This window comes from Sceloporus occidentalis, unplaced genomic scaffold (assembly GCF_023333645.1).
Source record: "Sceloporus occidentalis isolate IW3139 unplaced genomic scaffold, rSceOcc1.0.p SCAF_2, whole genome shotgun sequence".
Taxonomy (NCBI): Eukaryota; Metazoa; Chordata; class Lepidosauria; order Squamata; family Phrynosomatidae; genus Sceloporus; species Sceloporus occidentalis.
The window spans coordinates 234,648,885-234,668,596 of record NW_028316982.1 but is presented as its reverse complement, the minus strand read 5'-3'; the positions used below and the strand labels follow the sequence as shown (position 1 = coordinate 234,668,596).

Below are 19,712 nucleotides of genomic sequence, written 5' to 3'. Positions count from 1 at the left end.
GGGCTTAAGGTATTCCTTTTAAGAAAGAGGTTGTGAGTCTAGTGGTTTTGGTAAGCGGGGAAGTACACTTGAAGGAGATCTGGAGGGCAGCTAGCTGGAGCTATAGACATACTCTTGAAAGGAACAATAAAATAACCTTATTTGCCAAGGCACATAAAGGTCTTGTAAAAAGTATAAGAACTTTGCTGGACCAAATCAAAGACTTGCCTGTTTCCATATCCTGTTTCTCTCAGCTGCCAACCACTTCCCTGTGGAAAGCCCACAAATTGACCATGAAAGCAGTAGTCCTTGCCTGCTATTGTTTCATAGCAACTGGTATTCAGAGGTTTGGTGCCTCTGGTGCTGGCATACAGCCTTTCTGATTAGTATACATTACTAGGCCTTAGTCTCCATTAATTTATCTATGCCTCAGTTAAAGCCATTCAAGAAGGTTTCTGCTTCTACATCTTCTGGGAATGAGTTCCATTTTTAAATTATGCACTATAGAAAGATGTAATGGCCTTGCATTCAGGCTTGGTTAAATAAGCCTTTGTGTAGTTGTGGTGCACTACTTCTGAGCATCTCCATAACTTAACATTTCTCCATTATCTTAGAATTTTCCTTCTCATAAAATATAAGAGGGCAGATTCTGTTCCTCTCCCTGCTTCTTTTCAGGAGCCTGGAAGATTATGTGATCAGTTCAGCATACAGATGTAGCTAAGACATGCTTCTTTCTCTCCTCTCCCAAATTATGACACTCAGAGATGGCTTTTATCCTTCTACTCTCAGTGCAAACAATGCAATATATATATTAGAATATTGATTTTTCAATGTTTGTTCAGTTTGCTTTAAAACCAACATTGATTTCATTGTGCAATCGATTGGGGGAACTGCTGTTGTAGCCTCATAATTAAGAGCATGAATTACAAACCATTCCTAATTCAGATAGCAGCTCACCCATGAATTAGGTATCTCAGACCTTTAGCACCTTCAGGCTCCTGACTGAAATACTGGTATGTATATATTTCTTCATTATCTTCAGCCACTTGATAAAACAGTATAGAAGCCACACTGATGAGTATGATTTCTATTACAAGCAGAGCATGCAGACCGTTGTAGAAGCATACTTCTTAACAAAGGGTCTGACAAAGAAGCTCCTTTATAGTTAGGGGCTGTGCAGACTGCCCCTGAAGGGGCGGACTGTAGCCACCTCCATCTTTACCAGATCGAGGTGTGGCAGCTGCACGCTGTGGCCCTGATCTGGCCTTTCCAGGATGCAAAAAAAAAAGGAATTGCAAAAACGGCTCCTTTTTGCACCTCGGAAAGGGCACCGGCGCCAATGGTGCCGCAGCTTTACAGCACTCCTTTGGCGCTGTGCCATGATGCTGCACTCAGTGTGGTGTGGCGCACAGTGTCACGCCACCATGGGGCAGAGTTGGGTGTGCGTCATGTGGATGTCACGCCCTGGCTCCACCCCCAGGCCAGCCTTAATGGCCAATCTGCACAGCCCCAAAGACTTTTTTTACCTGCCTATCCCTTTTTTCCTTCTTGTTCTCTGTCACACTAAAAATTTAATAGCAGCATTTGCATTAGGAGGATGGTGAAGGAGGGCTGGAGAAACACAGACTTTTGAATCAGATCATAACAGTGTTTCTTCAGTAAAAATTCAGTAAAACTTAAGCTGAGAAAGAATGGGATTCTATTCTAGCTAATCCTATTGTAAATGTGTGTGTATGACTGTAACTGGCAAAGTAAGCATTAGCTGACTTCAACATCCCATACTGACCTTGTGTAAACAGCAAAACAGAGAGGAGTTTATCACACAGAGAAAAACTGGAAGTTTAAAATGGTCCAATCCCGTTATTAACTCACAATTGCGCAAGTGGTTTTGACACACAAAGCACTGCTATTCCATGCAGAATCTGAGATCAATCTGCACTTGTGCACAAATGGGCAAATGGTGTTCACATGACAGTGCCAAATGTGTTTCCATTCCAATAACGATAAAAGCGCGTGAATCTCGAAAAAGCGATCAAATGCGCAAATGATTTTCACATGTAGACCGTGACAAATTCTCTGTGTGTGTCCCTGCCTTCCCTCAGCAGCTGTTTCTTTAAGAGCCCTGGCTACGGGGGCTAAGCTAGAGACAGACAGACGTACACATGAAACAGCGAGTGGGAAAACTCACTTGCTCTGTCCCTGCCTTTGCCTCAATACCTGCTTCTTTAAGAGCTCTGGCTCAGAGGGAAGACTAAAGTAATCTCCAAACTGTCCCCTTTAAGGGATTTGGACTTCAGCTCCCAGAAGCCTCAGTCATGTTGGCCAGTAGTCTGGGATTCTGGGAGCTGAAGTCCAAAATCCCTTAAAGGGGACAGTCTGGGGATTGCTGCAGCTGAAGCAGGAGACATACAGAGAGGGAGAGAGAGGAGCACACTGGGACTCAGACTTACTCTCCTCTCTCTCTCTTTTCTCTTGCATCAGCTGTTTCTTTTAAGAGCTGTGGCTACAATGAAGGATGGATACGTATTTTACATATTCCATGGCACTGGAAGTAAACGCCCCAAGGAACCATGGGGAATCTGGCAACAAACACAAAAACGGAGAATCCCATGAACAAAGTGCAAGTAGCTTTCATACTACAGTAATTGCGCAAAAAAAAAAAAAGCAAAATGGTGAATGAAATGGAAATGAATTTCCGATATTTTCCCAAAAATGCTTATTTCCTGGGTAATGTCACTTTCTTTTTGGATTCTAAGCGGTTTGCGTGCAACGTCATCTGAAAACCATTTGTGAAATTGTGCCTAATATGCTGGATAACTGTGGGTTCTGACCCTATTAAACTTCCAATTTTCCCTGTGTGATAAACTCCAGAAAGAGAGAGAGCAGATTGGCTTGCCTCAGTAGCTACTCCCAGCTTGTGTTGTAAAAAGCATAGATTGGTAAATTTGGCCATAAAAATAGAAATCATAAGTAAAGTGGAGGTTGGTGAAAGAAAGAGTCTCCTTGGATACATTTTTGAAAGAAAACTTCAAGGAGTGTCTAGAAAGTCCAGCATGTTTTGTTTACTTACACAAGGCCTACCTGACATGGTCTTTTCATTTCATTAGCATATTGCTGATCTTGTATTTTAAAAATGACTGAAACATGTTGAACTGCTGTTCTTTTTTGTGGTGTAAGAACATATCCCTATTCTTTCTTTGTTGTTTCTGTTTATGATATCAACGTTTATGTTAAAAAAGTAATACCTGGAACACATCCACTCTGTTAACTAAGGCGTACTTGTAGTTGCTGGAAAGTCAGACTAGAAAGAGGAAGGACTAGAAAGAGTGCTGCCTTTGATCTGTCATTTTCCCCCTTTCTTACCTTATCATGTATGGAGTTGCAAATAGATCTGTCCTGGGTGAAACCTGAACTTTGCATTCTGTTAATCTTTTGTTGTTGACAGCACCTGGAAAGCTAGAATCCGTAATCTTCCAGCCCCTTTTAGTTTTTAAACATCTGTCGGAGAGTCAACTCAGTCCGAGAACCAGCATGATGTAATACTTTCAATGCTGGACCAAGTCCCTGGAGAACATGGTTCAAATCTCCACTCAGCCATGGAAACCCACTGAGTGACTTTGAGCAAGTCACACTCTCCCAGTCTCACAGAAGGCCAAAGGCAAAACCCATCTGAACAAAACTTGCCAAGAAAACCCCATGATAGGCTTGCCTTACGATCACCATAGGTTGAAAATGACTTGAAAGCACACACACAAAACTGCTTTGTTGCTTTCTCCAAGGCATTTATTCTCACACCATAAACAGAGTTCTGGAAGAATTCCAGATTCTGAAATAAGAAAGTCACCATTACCTTTGTTAAAGTGTTTGTTTGAAAGTAAGTTCCACCATATTCAATGGGGCTTGTTTCCTAGTAAATTCAGTAAGAGATTAACTTCAGTCTCACTGAACTCTATTAGACCTATATTTGAGAGACGTGTAGGGTTAAATGCTCTTAATGCTCATGTTATTGTCTCAAAGTAACTGATGATAGATCAAGTTAAAGTGGCAACAATTTCTTACTTTAAACTCTTCCACATCTCAGACTGTGATGAGTCACTCTTTGAAAACACAATCCAGCTTCGAGAGAAACGACTAGACATTGAGGAGGCATTAATTGAGGAGAAGAAAGTGATTGAAAATGCAAAGAAAGAATATGAAACTTTGGCCAAGAAGGTATAGTGATTTCTCCAACTCCATCTTGACCCAGCATCCTGGCTTGAGCCAATAATATGTTTCTAAGGCAGCGATTCCCAACCTTTGTTGGGCTGCGACCCCCATTGCGGGAGAAAGCCCCACCCATGACCTCCCTCATTGATTGGGAAGCCAAGTGGGGGCGGGACTTTCGGCTGCCTACAAGCCCCAGCAGCCTTTGTGGACGGAAGTCCCACCCCTACCTGGCCTCCCAACCAATCAGGGAGGCCACCGGCAAAGAAGGGGTGGGACTTCTGGCCACAAAGGCCACTGAGGCTTGCAGCCCCGTCCTTGTCCCCTTCTACCTGCGGGTGCCTTTGATGGCACACGCGAGGAGAAGAGAAGAGGATGAGGCGGCCCTGGCCCCTTCTCCTCACAGTTGCCAGCGCTAGCGTCGGCACCCGCGGGGAAAAGGGAGGAGGGGGAGGCAGGGGGAATCCCAACCTAGCGACCCCCAAGAAAGGGTCGAGCGACCCCCAAAGGGGTCACGACCCCCAGGTTGGGAACCCCTGTTCTAAGGGCTATTGTGCTTGCTATAAATTTTGCTGGTTTCAATTTGATACAGTAATCTGAATGAACTGTCTAGGTTGGCAAGAATATGCAAGTCAATTGCAGGAGTCACAAGAGTTGAACTGCAACAAATATTGCTTCAGCTCATCAATTTGAGAATATTTATAGGAGAAACATATAATCTGACCTTTTCTGTAATGAATAGATTGGGCCCTATAGCTGCATCAACACTACAGCAATAATCCTGGTTGACACCACTTTAACAATCATGGTTCAATTGGAATTCTGGGAATTCTAGTTTTATGAGAATTTTAGCCTTCTCTGTCAGAGAGCTCTAGTGCCATAACAAAGTATTATTATTTATTAACCTTTATTTATGAAGCGCTGTAAATTTACACAGCACTGTACATGCAATCTTTTTAGTTAGACGGTTCCCTGCCCTCGGGCTTACAATCTAAAAAGACATGACACAGAAGGAGAAGGGAGTGGTGACGGGAAAGGGTAAGAGGTCCAGCAGTTCCTCTCTACCTCCAAGGCCTGGACCAAGGCAGATGGACTGGAGGGAGGGCTTGGCTTCATAAAGGATGGTTAATCATTTTCCAGGGAAAATACATACTCTCAAGTAGGATAATGCATATACAGTACATAGCAATACAGGAAATGGTTTGATAAACAGACAACAAAAGAGCACCAAATAGCAAGCAACAATTATGCAAAGCCTGGGAAGGCTACTCTGAACAGGATGGTTTTCAACTCCGTTTTGAAGCTGGTTAAAGAAGTGATGGCTCTTGCTTGTGGGGGAAGAAGGTTCCAATAGTGTCAAACTGGATTATTTTTGCAGTGCAGATGCAGCCTAAGACACATAATTGGTAGTGCTGAATTAGATACATATTGTAAGGCCTTACTGATTAAATATGGCTTTATTTTGAACAGGTGAAAGTAGTAGCAGCCAGTCTGGATACAGCAGAATGGGAACTGGAGGCATATCAACGGGAGAAGCAGCAGAAACTAAATGAGCTGCATGTAGTGGTACCTCTAAAACTTCACCAGGTGATGTCAGGGGTTATCATTATTGAATTTGGTTCCTTGGTAATTAAAATACCCCAGATAATGGGGCGGGGGAGGATTTTGGTGATCTTTTATGTTTTCTTCTCTCTTACAGTTCGTGGCTTCTTTTTCTTTGTTTTTAGTTTTGCTAAAATATGTGGAGGTCTATAACCCTGAACTTTTTAAAAGAGAGAGAAGTTGCTCTGCTTTTGCAAGCTCATTATAGACTTAGAGGTAGTGGTCTAGTGGTAAAGTTTGAAGCTCAAGTGTTAGTCGTGACATTCACCATAGCTACACCTTCAAGGAGAGTTAAAAAAAAAGGCAGCTGTGCTTATCCATATTAACAAACAGGCCCTTTGTAAAGTGAATGGCTCTTAACTGCTCATTCAAGAGCAACCTACCCCAGAGTACTTTATGCTGTCACAGAGATACTTCACAACAATATATTGTTGCTGAGGAAATCCATCCTCCTCCCATATGCTATTGTGGGTTTCAGCTAAATGCAGAACAGAGAAGCCTGAATGGTGACATCCTTGTAGATGCTACTTAGAAAACCTTGTCCATGTTTTACTCTTGTCAGCCCTTGTTCCACAACAACAATGCTTAACAAAAGTTGGGGCATCAGATGGGCAAAGCATGACACACAGTTCTGGGGAATATCTGAAGCTAATTAAAGCAGTCCAGTCCAGTATGCTCTATATGGCTTTTATTGAGGGTGAGATGGGGGGGGGGGGGGCAGGGTTTGTGCATGTGTATAATTTGTGCTTCTTCCTGGTAGGTGGAATATGTATCAAATGGAGAAATCCCTTCCGATATCTCTCAGGCTTTGGTGTTTACCAATCAGTCTTTGGTGAACTTGCAGCAGAGGATTACAGTCCTGCAAGAGGAGAAACTTGAACAGAGGGAGCTCTACAAGAAGGCTCGGGAACAGCACAAACAGCTTATTCGAGACAGGAAGGAGATGATGATAAAGATTGACCGTGAGTTGCTGTGCATGTGCAGTTTTTTTTCTTTTTTGGATTGTGTGTGAAGGCTTTTCTTCTCTGTGCATCACACATGACCATTATTACCTGGAAATACAATCTAAGTGCTTTGACTACTTTCTAGAAGCTGAAGGAAATGGTGAGAGAGATGAAAGTGCAATACAAAGCACTTGTTTCAGAGGAAATCTGGTTTCAGATGCTGATACCCTGTGCGATAGTGAAAGTGCTTTATTTGTATCTCTTCATACTCTGGAAATGGGAGTTGAATGCTGCTCCAGACATTGCATTTTAATATGTATATGCCTTGGTTTCCTAATCTAAAATATGTGCCACTATTTTAGAGGGGTTTAGAGGAGTACATTCAATTGTTAGTCCCAACTAATGTAGACTCATTGAATTAGTTGCTGAGTGGTATGTCAATAGATACATACATCCCATTGGAGTTTATCAGACAAGGGAAATTGGAAGTATAATCCGAATGTAATCATGGAGTTTAACGTTATTTCGTGATAGACTACCACATGCAATTTCGGGCATTGGGAACTCAGTCTGAATGCAATCATGGGGTTTCAGGTTATTGCGTGATAGACTACCACACGCAATTTCGGGCAATGGCAAGCTATTTTTGTGTAATGGGAAGTCAGTTCGAATGCAATTCAAATTCACGTAAATTTGCTGAACTAGCGAATTCACGTGAATGCATTCTGGCCCCACTTTCTCTTCAGTCGAAATTAAGAGAAATTCCTCCCGTGTGATAAACTCCATTGATGCTTGCATCTGCTCTAGTTGGGACTGCTGGTTTAGTTTTAGACCTGCAATTTAGAGTCCAAAAATACAACTTTTCCAAGCTGTGGATGTAGAGCGTAGGCTGCATCCGCACAGCATAAATAATGGCTGTGTTGTGGAATTCTGGAAAGTGTAGTTTATTGTGGCACCAGAACACTGACAGAAAAGCTAAATGACTCACAAAACTACAGTTTCCAAAATTCCATAGCATTGAGTAGTAGCAGTTAAAGTGGTGTCAAACTGGATTATTTCTGCCATAGTGAATTCTCAGTTCACCATGTCTGTCTTTGGTGTGTGCCCTTATTAGAAAATATATATTGTTCTAACAAAGCCCTAAATCCTGATGTTATTCCTGACTAGAATAAACCCACTGAATTTGTGAAATTTAACTATATCTTGATCCGCTGTTCCAAAATTGAATGGGTAGGTCTACTCTAGCCAGGACTAACCAACAGCATGCTAGAATATATATACAAAGCAGGCCTGGTCAATCTAAGTCACTGATTTACACTTAAAATGAGTTCACATACATAAAATATTTTAGGGTCTTATAGATGCTGCAGGTTTGTTTGCTTGTTCAAAACAATTCTACTCTAGGTTTCAGTTAAAATGTTCCGGGTGGGGGGGGGGTCAAATTAAGAATAGTAATTTAATAGGAATTGTAGGAATAAAAGTCTACAGAATAAAAACATGACAGGTAATAAAATTAACTCCTTTAGACAATTATATTAATTAGGCTGATTCATGTCGGGGAAGGCAATCCTTCAGACCTGTGCTTTGGTTGCTAAGGCCTGAGCAATCATCTCAATATGTCTGTTATCTTTTGCCAGCTCTGGGAACAAATTTCAAAAAGGTTAAGAGGTATAATAATTTCTATATTGTGCTCAAGTTTATTCAGTAATTTAAAAAAAACAACAGTTGTATCTGTAGTTGCTTGTTGCTGTGTAGCCGTGCAGTCTAGCATTGTGTGCATGCAGGGCATGAGGGTAGTGAATGCAGATGGACCTTGCAGTAAAGATCCTGAACAACTGTTAGGAAAGGAAACAAAGCATAGTTCTGCAATTACACTTTCTGATGCAACGTACAATCATGTTTGTTAACTGGAAAATAGGGGAAACAGAACACAATAGATGCTTAAATACAAATCTTTCATCTTATTAGGACTGGCGGAGAGGTGCAATCAGTTGATGATGATGAAATTTGGCCGGATAGTAGATTTGGAAGCCCTCCTAACTCTTTCTGTTAACACAAACCTGGAGGAGCTCAGGATGAAAACGATGGAAAAAGAACAAGCTAATGCTATGGAGCTAAAGAAGTGGGAGGTAAGGACAAAATATTTTTAAGCATATTTTGATGCTGCTGGGCAGCCTAGAATAAGTATTGCATGGAGATGGCTTTTGAGAGTTGAATAAAGTTTATAAAAGGAGGATTTCCTCTATGAAAGCTGTCTTCAGCAAAGGGAAGCTTCAAATCCTGGTTAGGAGGAAGATGCCAGAGCAGCACCTGTTTCCCAATTCCAGCTGTCAAAGTAAGGAGGAAAAGAGGCATTTATGCAGAGAGAGCTCCTGGGCAGGTATTTCACATCAACTGGCATTTTGTTAGTGACATGCACATGTCTAAATCCAGTTTATGCCCATATATGTCTTCTTTTGATTATTGTGGAGACTGGAAGTCTCTTCCCTCTCTTCTCAGTGACCAAATTACTCTTTCGCTGCAGAACGATAGCTGTTGCTAAACATCCAGAGATTGATAGAGAGTGTATGGTATCTGAGAAGGATCTGGCTCTATAACCAGACACAGAACAATGACATCATCATCTGAATCCACCAGTGGACCCCAGTGAATCTCTCCATTCATTCCTTGATTGATTGGGGCTACTCTAGTTTGGACTAACTAATAAGATTCCAGTCAAATTGTAGTCAGGAGGAGTCAGCAGGAGGGAGAGACAGGAACCAAAACAATCTGGGAGACTAAGGTTCAAAACACATCTCCAAAAATAATCCAGATTGAGACTGCTTTAACTGCCCTGGAGGGGGAGAGAGGCAGGCCAGCAACAACAGGCCTCGGCAGAAAGAAGAAGAGCCCTCCTTCCGACCACCATCTTGAGGGGGAGAGAGGCCTATGTGAGAGAGCAGATGAGCTCGCCTTCCCTCTTCCCTACTGTCATTCCCTTCTCCTTTTGACCATCCATTAAGAGCCCAAGCCCTTCCTCCATTCCATCTGCCTTGGTCCAGGCCTCGGAGGTAGAGATGAAGTGCTGGACCTGATCTCCTTCACCACCACCTCTCCCTTCTCCTTTTGTGTCGTATCTTTTTAGATTGTAAGCCTTCAGGCAGGGAACCATCTAACTAAAAGATTGTATGTACAGCGCTGTGTAAATTTACAGCGCTTTATAAATAAAGGTTAATAATAATAATAGTAATAATAATAATAATAATAATAATAATAATAATTGTAGTTTATTGTGGCAACAGAGCTCTCTCTGACAGAGAAGGCTAAATGTCTCACAAAACTATAGTTCCCAGAATTCCCCAGCATTCAGCCAGGCCAATTAAAGCCATCTCAAACTGGATTATTTCTGCAGTGTGTTTTGGACCTAAATTTTAAGGGATATTGGAAATTAGTAATGAATTTTCCATTGGGAGTGGCTACCAGGGCTTCATTAATGGTGGCTAAAAGGATTTGCAGGAGGCTGGACAATGCCATGTATGGGTGAACCATCCACACTTCTGTGGCTCTCTCCATGGCACAGAGTCCACGCCAGCAATCCTACTGCTGGTCCAACTAAAAGATGCATCATCTTCATTTTAAAATGATTGCCAATATATTAAATATTTTTCCTCTTATTTCCATACACAAAAGAGCTGTACATATTTTGTCTCTTTAAAAATCACATCTGAATGACTGGGAGAGGCTGTGCTTAAATCAAAAGAAATAATAATTATTGGAAATTTGAGTTTTGTTATTATGTAATAGATTGATGAGGACAGATGTTTAACACATCTTTAGGCCAGAGGTCGGCAACCTCCGGCCCGCGGGTCGCATCCGGCCCGCGGGCGCCTTTCCGCCGGCCCCTGGTCCCTCCCACTGCTGAAATCGCCGCCGATTTCGGCGGCTTCGGCCGCCATTTTGTCCTTCAAAATGGTGGCGAAGTCTCGCGCGACGAAAAAGGTTGTGTGAGATTTCGCCGCCATTTTGAAGGGCAAAATGGTGGCGCCCATTAAGAGGCCCACTGCGGCCTCCGGAGCCCTGAAACGGGGCTCCAGCAGCCGCAGCGGGCCTCTGGGAGACCCGTTGCCGTCACTGGGGCCCTCCAGGAGGGCTCCTGTGACGGCAGCGGGCCTCCCAGAGGCCCATTGCCTTCGCCGGGGTCCTCCAGGAGGACGGCGGCAGCGGGCCCCTGGGAGGCCCGTTGCCTTCACCGGGGTCCTCCAGGAATGCTCCGACGGAGGCAGCGGGCCCCTGGGAGGCCCGTTGCCTTCGCTGGGGCCTCCAGGAGGGCTCCGACGGCGGCAGCGGGCCCCTGGGAGGCCAGTTGCCGTCGCTGGGCCCTCCAGGAGGGCTCCGACGGCGGCAGCGGGGCCCTGGCGTCAGGGGCCAGCAAAGACGGGGAGGCCTCCAGTGCTGGCGGTCTCCGCCGGCTCTTTCCTGGCCTCTTGACAGGGCCAGCAAAGAGGAGGTGGCCTGGCCCCTGGGGGTGGAAGCTCTGCCCATGGTGGTGGAAGCTCCACCCCTGGCACGCGGCCCTGCGTGGGACACCAACCCGGCCCCCGGCTCAAAAAGGTTGCCTACCCCTGCTTTAGACATTCTGTCCAAGCTTTACAAGCACGCGCACACGCACACACACACACACACATCCTTTGCCTTGGGTCTTCTACATGTTGTCTGTCACTTCTATAGTTCCTAGACTTTAATATATCACAACTTCTTGTATCATTTACATCAACCCAGAAAGTCTCTGCTCTCTTCCAGGATATAATCCTTGAGATGCGCCAACAGCTCATGGCAGTGACAAAAGAACATACCAGTAAGCTGATGCAAATGAATGCATTTTGCACAGAGAAGATGAGACTTGAAGCTAAATTAGATGCACTGCAAAATAACCTGGTATGTGTACTACTTCAATTATTTATTCATGATTAATAAGCACTTTGGTTCACATAGAACACATATGGAGTTGGAACAGTAGGCTAATCATACCAATTATTCTGCTTTTATGCGTATAGCCCATATTTCTCAAATTAGCTGGTGCTCCTTTCCCCTTGATTTATACCCTGTGTTGATTAGAAATCTGCATTTCAGTAATCACACTTAGTCAAATGGGATTATTTAGAACAGGTGTTCAGAATATCCACATGACATGTACTTTCTCTCTGGGTTTGCCAGTAAAAGTAAAAAGTTAAAAAAAAAATCAACAAAAGTAATTTCTGCTGCATCTCCAAGAAAGACACTAGTAAAGTTTAAGTTTTGAGAATGTTTTAAGTGGAAAGCAAAGTGCATTGTTTCCTTTGCCCTTTCCTCCTATTCCATTGTTTCTTGTGAGATTAAATGCAATTCATGGCTTTTGTTTCTGTAGGGAGCAGAATTCCAAGGGCCTCGCAAAGCAGATATTGAGGAGAAAGAGAAGCTGATTGCATTAGTTCAGCTACAAGCCGGAGAAGCTGAAGTTCTGAAAGAAGAAATAACACTCCTAAGTAGAAAGGATGGGCGCATCTTCCCACCATCTCAGTCCCTGTACCAAGCAGATGAGATGATGGATTAAAGCCCTCCAATTAAGTTTCTTGGGTCTATTTTTACATATAAATCCTAATGCACGAAAACAACTGACAGGCTAGTCTTGAGGTTTTAGCTTCCGTAGTTCACTTCATGACAAATTATTTGCACATTTTAACAGTTATAGACCACATATAGATTTAGCAATGATTTGGAAACAGAGTGACTAGCAAAGTTTATACCTCCTAAAAAATTTTCTTGCCTTTTTTACGGCTGTGAAACCACAAGAAAAATTGATTAACAGCTGTATCCATCTCATACTTTCTCCATAACCAATTGATTTTGAACAAGTAGTAGATCTCTGATTATGAGTCTCTGAAGTCATTTCATTTCTTGATGCAAAAAGTGCTGTATATGTCAAAAACATGCACACAGACAGTACTGTGTAGAGAATAGTGCCTTGCCCTTTCAGCTGGCTATTAGTACCTTAACACTGACCTACATGTATATCCACAATGCACTACTAGTGTACAAAGTACTAATACCCAATGACTTTTTGCACATGACTGTCTGGATGAAGCCAATTTATATATTTATAAATAAAGACACCATATTGATCTCGAAACTAAGGAAGATGAGCATTTATGTAAGCCTGTTTCACCCTGAAATTGTTTTCGATAAAATATTTTATTGGCTGTGTTGGTTTATGATAAAAAGTTCTGATGTCATGCTTCAGTGTTGTTGTTAACCCTGTAATCTCTGCCCTGGAATGCAGCAACCCTTCAGATGCCGTGTCAGCCACGTAGAAGGAAACAGTCTTTTAGTTAGTTAACTTAATACCTAATTATTATCACTGGAAAAAACAGTCCTCTTTCCAGATTTGAAACTTCTGCTTCTCATACTTTGGCAACATTTTAAAAAATTGGCTGAAATCCTATATCACCCTCTATTGTAATGTAACTTTACAAACATTTAACTGTGTAGCAGAGGCACCAAGAAACCTAGTTACTGGATTGCAAAGATTCCTCCTCAAACTTTTTCTGTCATAGAGGGGAGAACAAAGACAAGGATAGCACTTGGAGAAGCTGCCTCTACCTTAGAGGAGATGGAGAAGGAGAGCAGGGAAGCTATCTGGCTCATGACCTCGGGCAGGACCCATCCCAAGCCACAGCTTCTTCTTCCTCAACACATCCTATTCCTGTAGTTCTCAGGGCAAGACACTACTGCCTGCTCAGTGCCCTAGGCCAATGCCCACAATGGCCTCTGGTGGAGAAAGGCCAGCAATGCCTATTGCCATCACTGTCAGTCACCTGGCTCTGGCTGGGCATGAAAGAATATGTGTAAAATTTAGACATCTAAGTATTAAATTTATTTAAATAAAACTGTTTGACTTTGAATTATGTTATTTCTTTATAAAATATGGGCAAATGAAAATATACACACAAAATATTTTCATAAAATACTATGTCAAGTGGGAAGCATGTTGCTCGCATGTGGATGTTAAGGGGTTCACAAGGGTAAAACGTTTGAGCATCACAAACTGATTTTGATGGAAACTGCAGTTGAGAAACCAATTTCATTAAGTATCATGCTGGCAATTCTAGTTTTAAAAAATGGAATACAGCAGTCAGATTCTGTCAAAGGAAAGAAGCACTTTTTATTTACTTGATGAAGCATGGCATTTTTTTTTTATTACAGGCACAATCTCAGAATCTGTGTATGCATATATTGCTTGTTAATGCAGATAAGTATTGTACTTTGCTTTATATCTGTTTCATTCAGCATCCTGCAGTGAAGATTCCTCCTACAGGGAGGTAAGAAATAATCCTTGTCCACAATATCATCATTGGAGATACACCTCCTTGCTGCTGGAAAATGGGGCTTTGGTCCCTTCTGAGATGGAAACCAGAAAGCTGCCTTTTCTTCAGTGTGATAAAGGCAGATGCTATTGTTCCAGCCTTGATTTATTCTTCAACTTTCCCTTATGATGCTACTTCTCTCCATGTAATTATAGAAGGCACATATACATCTATTTACAAATGTATAAATATATAAATAGAGTTGTAATACAAAAATAAATAACTATTTCTCTGTTTAGAATAGTCTTTGTAAGGCAGTATGTCCCCTAACTGGTGCTAGGAAGAGTATCTAAGGGGACTTGCAGTGGTAGGTTGTTCACACGCGTCTCTCGGCTTTCTCCCAAGCATGTGTCTGTTGGATTTTGAGACCACATTTGTCTTCTGTCCTGGGAAAAATCTGTCCTCTCTACATCTTCAACTGGTACTAAACCAAGGCAGCAGGTAGAATCTGAAAATGCAAGGAAGAAAGTATATCCTATCAGAGGCCATCTTTCTCTAAACTCTTAAAGGGAATTTGCTGTGAAAATGCATATGAAAGCCTAAATCCCTTTCTGGCCAGATGATCTTAAATGATACCTTCTTGAAAGATTACAGCTTTTCACAGGGCCATAGGAAAGAATGTATGGGATTCCACAAAGATCACAGCATTGTGCACTGGAAGTAAATACTTGGCATTTACAGACAAAATTAAAACAAAGTAATTGTTTAATACTCAGTGAAACCAAATCTATTCACAGGCAGTTCTTGGCTGATATTAGGGGATTGACACTGGGATGATGAATATGCTTTATTTGCTGACTCCATCTGGCTACTTATTTTGCTTATCTACAGCATATGCTTGAAAATTACCAGGCTACATACACTAATACAATATGCCAATACAATATGCTTGTATGTTATAGAACTTTAATTGAATAGAAACTTCCAGGGTTTACTAATCTCTTATTCCTCTTGCTGCATCACAAATAGGTAAAAGGGATTCCTGTGATTGATGCTTCATATGATGCTACTATTTTTATGTCATGGCCTTCCTTTCTCTGCCTACTCTAGATTTAGAAAGCAACATATTTCCTCTGAAGTGTAATGCATATTAAGGTAGAACAAAACTCGTTCTGAAATCTCTGTCATGCTGACCTGTATGGAAGACAGGATTCTTTATGTCTTCCACAGTGGAGTTGCCCTTCCTTTGCGGGACCGAGTTACACAGGCCAACAAATTGTTCATGATGATGACGACGATGATGGAAGTTGTTACTTTGCTGAAGCAGCTGGTGCGTGGAGTCATCTGGAAGCCCATAGAGAAAAGAATGGTTATCTGGTCCAGGACTGGGTGACCTAAGTGGAAGGAGGAAAAGAGAGATATCTTGAAGAAAGAGTTGATGTCATCATAAATTTTAAATTCACCTGTGATTAACTTCCTCACATATGTTGGTTAAGGAAACTGAATCTGAACACAACTGGTAGAGTTCTCAGTTTTATTTTCATTCTCAGGATATAATCTTATGCAACACTAATTATCTCTTGTCCATCATCTCTGTTGGACATTGTATTGTGTCTGCTCACTAAGCCTCATGGCTGCAGCCATACCTGTTTAATTATCTTTTTCTGGTATAAGTAATGGGGTTTTTTTGTTTTTGTTTTTTAGTTCTATCTGTTTTTAATCATGTGAGCTGCCTTGGGTCCCACTATTGGATGGAAAGCAGACATTAAGTGCATACATACCTTTGGTGTTCAGCTGAAATATTTCCATTTTGCAGCACCATCCCTTGCAGAAAAGCATTGGTCTCATTCTGCTAAAATCACAAATAAATAAATAAATAATATTAGAAAAATCTAGAAGACCATTAAAAATATAGTCTCATTTATGCTGGAAGAGTTCAGTTTTACAAAATTTTACAAATTTACAACAAAAATATAAATATAAAAACCAAGCAATATCCGCTTAACGTGTGGAACTATGGAATTATTTCTGTTTATATGAGAGAGGGTCTCTATGGAAAGAGCCTCAAATTCTGCATTTTCAAAGGCAAAGTACTTTAATATAATTACAGCAGAATACGGTGGTCCCTTGGTATCTGCTGGGGTTTGGTTCCAGGACAGCTTGTGCGTACCAAAATCCGTGGATGCTCAAGTCCCATTAAGTAGAATGGTGTAGTAAAATGGTGACCTTTATATAAAATGGCAAAAATTGAGGTTTGCTTTTAGGGCTTGATATATTTTTTTAATATTTCCAAGCCATGTATGCTTAAATCTATGGATAAAGAATCTGTGGATACAGTATTTTAAACACACAAGCATTCTATTTCATTCTGTCATCGAGAACCTACAGGTATGACACCACCTGTAAGCTCAAAATATCTACAACAAGCACAGAAGGCCTTCAGGTTTATGTCTTAAATCAGCCTTTCTCAACTTTCTTTCCCTGGAGGAGCCCTTGAACTAATGTTCAGGTCTCAGGGAACCGCTGCATAAAATTATATCTACAGCCTCAAAAAACAAACAAAAACATTTATTCTTTTTCAGTCATGATATCTCAGGGAACCCCTAATGACCCCTTAGGGAAACCTAGGGTTCCAGGTTTCTCGGGTTGAGAAACCCCAAATGTGGAAAGCTGGATGTTGAGAAAAGCATTTTCCTACCATATGAAACAAAGAGAGCTGTAGAAGCATCGACCAAACCGCAGGGCATGGGCAAACAGATATGAAAAATAAGATAGCCAACATATTCAAATATTGCTAGAGAGATTACCTGATGAACTTCATCTGGGCTGTAATCATGTGACTTTGCATTAGGATACCTAATTGTGGCTGAGGGGAAATGGCCATTGGCATCCTGGTGTGCAGGTAGGGGCACACCATTCGCATAACGCAGTCCGTTAGCTTGGGGTGTGGAGATCCCTCGCAATGGCACCATGGTGTACTGGCAAGATGACACCAGCAGTCCTGCTCCAGGAAAACCAAGGTCTATGGTCTGTTCTGAATGATGAAAGAACGGGTATATAATACAGAGAACAAAGGTCTAACATTAGCTACTAAAAGAGAATACCTTCGGAGCCTTGATTACAAATAGAATTTGTAAGGCCACAGAAAAAATCCACACAGTTTTATAGTTAAGCAATAACTTGGAATTCAGACTCTGGTTTCATAGACAGTTAAAGCTATTGCACAATAAAATTATTGAGAAAGATTTTCTCGGGATGACATTTTGGACAGAATTACCATTAAATCTAGTTGGCTCCCTTCATTTTAGCCTACAGCTTTCACATGGATGGCACCTTTTCTTAAGAGTTAGATGTATCTTTTCACTACTCAAGGCACTTACTTTGCTTAGACCAAGCCCTCCAAAGGCAAAATGGGATGAAAGCCACAATGATGAGAACAATGGAGCCCAGTACCACTCCTACAATCAAGTAGGGCAGATCACTGGAGCGGGCCATCATGGCACCTGCCCCTAAGACATTATGGCCGCTGTTTAGTGGTGGATGCTGTATTGCAGATACTGTAGGTGGTGGGAAGCGACCAGGCAGTCCTGCAGATTTGCGAGCTACAGAAAGAAGGAAAAATCACAGTTAGAGCTTTTCATGTCACATATGTATCTGTTTACTTTGAATCTTCTTTCTCATCAATTTGTCTGTCTTAGTCTGCCTTTCTCTTGAAGTAATACATTGCTCTGTATTACAGTGTCAAAATATTAATGTCATATGTTTGATTCTTTCCAAGCTCACATTCAGGTCTAGTACTTTGAGCTTGCCAATAAACTCAGTTTCTTTCTTGCCTATCCCATTCATTGATTACTGTAACACGAACATCATCTATTCTTACTACTCAGAGAACAATGCTGGAAGAGCTTCATTTATTATTATTCTATATTCTAACTATTTTTTGCTATTGAATATTATTCAGGAACAAAACTTCTGAAGAAGATGCTAGCCACAGATGCTGGCAATACATCAGGAACAAACTCTTCTAGAACATGGCCACATAGCCTAAAAAACCCACAAAAAACTAATGATGCTGGCCATGAAAGCCTTTGCCTTCACAAAATTTCTCATGTTTTTCAATTAGCTTACACTACTGTTGTTTTGAGATTCAACATTCAGGTCACAGCTTGTATTTATTACTCTTTCATAGCTCAAATTATCTGATCTTTAACACTGGTCTACTAGTAGTCATTCTTGTATCACTGGTGATATTAAAATGTGTCTGTTATGGTGGCACTCAGTTACAAGAATGGTATGTATTCTTGGGGTGGGAGGGAATCACCATGCTATTTGTTCCAGGCTAGTAATTAAAACCTTCCAATTCACTTGCTGCATAATGTCAACTCCAAATTGAGCCATTATGGTTCAATCCAGGATTTCCTCTGCCCCATCTCGGATTTGTCCCTTTTCACTCATTGCCCCTCACTCCTGGAACCTTCTTCCCCCGTGAGCAAGAGCCATCGCTTCTTTAACCAGCTTCAAAACGGAGTTGAAGACCATCCTGGTCAGAGAAGCGTTCCCAGGCATTGCATAACTGTCACTTGCTATTTGATGTTCTTTTGTTGCCTGTTTTATTGAATCATTTCCTGTATTGCTATGTATTTTATATGTATTATCCTACTAGAGAGGCTGGCTAGCTCCAACAGGCCTCCCTGGAAGAAGATTAACCATCCATTAAGAAGCCAAGCCCTCCCTGCAGTCCATCTCCCCTGATCCAGGCCTTGGAGGTAGAGAAGAACTGCTGGCCCTCATCCCCTTCCTCACCACTCCATTCTCCTTTTGTGTCGTGTCTTTTTAGATTGTAAGCCTGAGGGCAGGGAACCATCCAATTAAAAAGACTGTATGTACAGCGCCGTGTAAATTTACAGTGCTTTATAAATAAAGGTTAATAATAATAATAATAATAATAATAATAATAATAATAATAATAATAATCTAGTGCTATTGGGACCTTGTGTTAGCTTCAAATAACACACCAACTGAATAAATTTGTATAAACTGAACTCTTGCTTTGGCTCTCTCCCTACTGAAGTGGACTTTTCCCATTTATGGGCATTTGGTTCTCACCCCCCACCACCCCCACAGATAGGAAAAAATGTGGACACTGCAGCCCCACACTATTCAATGGGCAGTGACGTGTGCACATCCATGTCAATACATCTGCAAGCATGTGCTACCATTGAATAATATGGGGTGTAGCAAGCCACTGATACACCAATCTGTGTATAACTGGCCCACTGATCTGGCGGGCCCACTGTATTTGTTCTCTGGATCCATTTTATCTTAGTGTATCTTATTCAAAAGGATTATATTTCTCGGCTTCTGGATCTCTTCTGAAAATGTCCATTAGGGAATGGAGGCCGGGAGGCTTCTCAAACATCCTATTTACACTAATTGGTTACCTTTGGTTTCACAGATCATCACATTACTGAACTCGCTCTCTCCACCCTTGTTGAAGCACTGCATTTTAATGTCATAGGAAGTCTCTGGCTGCAGATGGCTGATAGAATGCCAGTACCTGTCACCTGAATAGGAGGCAACAGATAAATGGTCACCTTTCTTTTTCTTCATCATCCCATCCTAAGGCCATGAATGGCTCTCTGCATTATCAAAGAATAACACTATT

The 19,712-nt window shown here is 41.6% G+C and overlaps 2 protein-coding genes across 10 annotated transcripts in view; one reads left to right on the top strand and one right to left on the bottom strand.

The window, feature by feature from the left end:
- Positions 1-13,797, top strand: part of CFAP44 (cilia and flagella associated protein 44) — a 96,769-nt gene extending 82,972 nt beyond the window's left edge. For all 3 annotated transcript variants that reach the window (XM_089512456.1, XM_089512455.1, XM_089512457.1), the window contains 6 exons: positions 4,061-4,191; positions 5,653-5,769; positions 6,545-6,746; positions 8,697-8,857; positions 11,508-11,642; positions 12,112-13,797. In XM_089512456.1, the coding sequence (XP_089368582.1) occupies positions 4,061-4,191; positions 5,653-5,769; positions 6,545-6,746; positions 8,697-8,857; positions 11,508-11,642; positions 12,112-12,297 (932 nt within the window). In that variant the 3' untranslated portion in view covers positions 12,298-13,797. The remainder of the gene's footprint in view (positions 1-4,060; positions 4,192-5,652; positions 5,770-6,544; positions 6,747-8,696; positions 8,858-11,507; positions 11,643-12,111) is intronic.
- An 89-nt stretch (positions 13,798-13,886) lies between these two features.
- Positions 13,887-19,712, bottom strand: part of BOC (BOC cell adhesion associated, oncogene regulated) — an 87,477-nt gene continuing 81,651 nt past the window's right edge. For 6 of the 7 annotated variants that reach the window (XM_089512448.1, XM_089512453.1, XM_089512449.1 and 3 more), the window contains 6 exons: positions 19,489-19,611; positions 17,428-17,649; positions 16,855-17,081; positions 15,829-15,899; positions 15,242-15,441; positions 13,887-14,555 (listed from right to left, as the gene is read on the bottom strand). In XM_089512448.1, coding sequence (XP_089368574.1) covers positions 14,374-14,555; positions 15,242-15,441; positions 15,829-15,899; positions 16,855-17,081; positions 17,428-17,649; positions 19,489-19,611 — 1,025 coding nt within the window. In that variant the 3' untranslated portion in view covers positions 13,887-14,373. The remainder of the gene's footprint in view (positions 14,556-15,241; positions 15,442-15,828; positions 15,900-16,854; positions 17,082-17,427; positions 17,650-19,488; positions 19,612-19,712) is intronic. The other variant, XM_089512454.1, reaches the window with a different exon arrangement.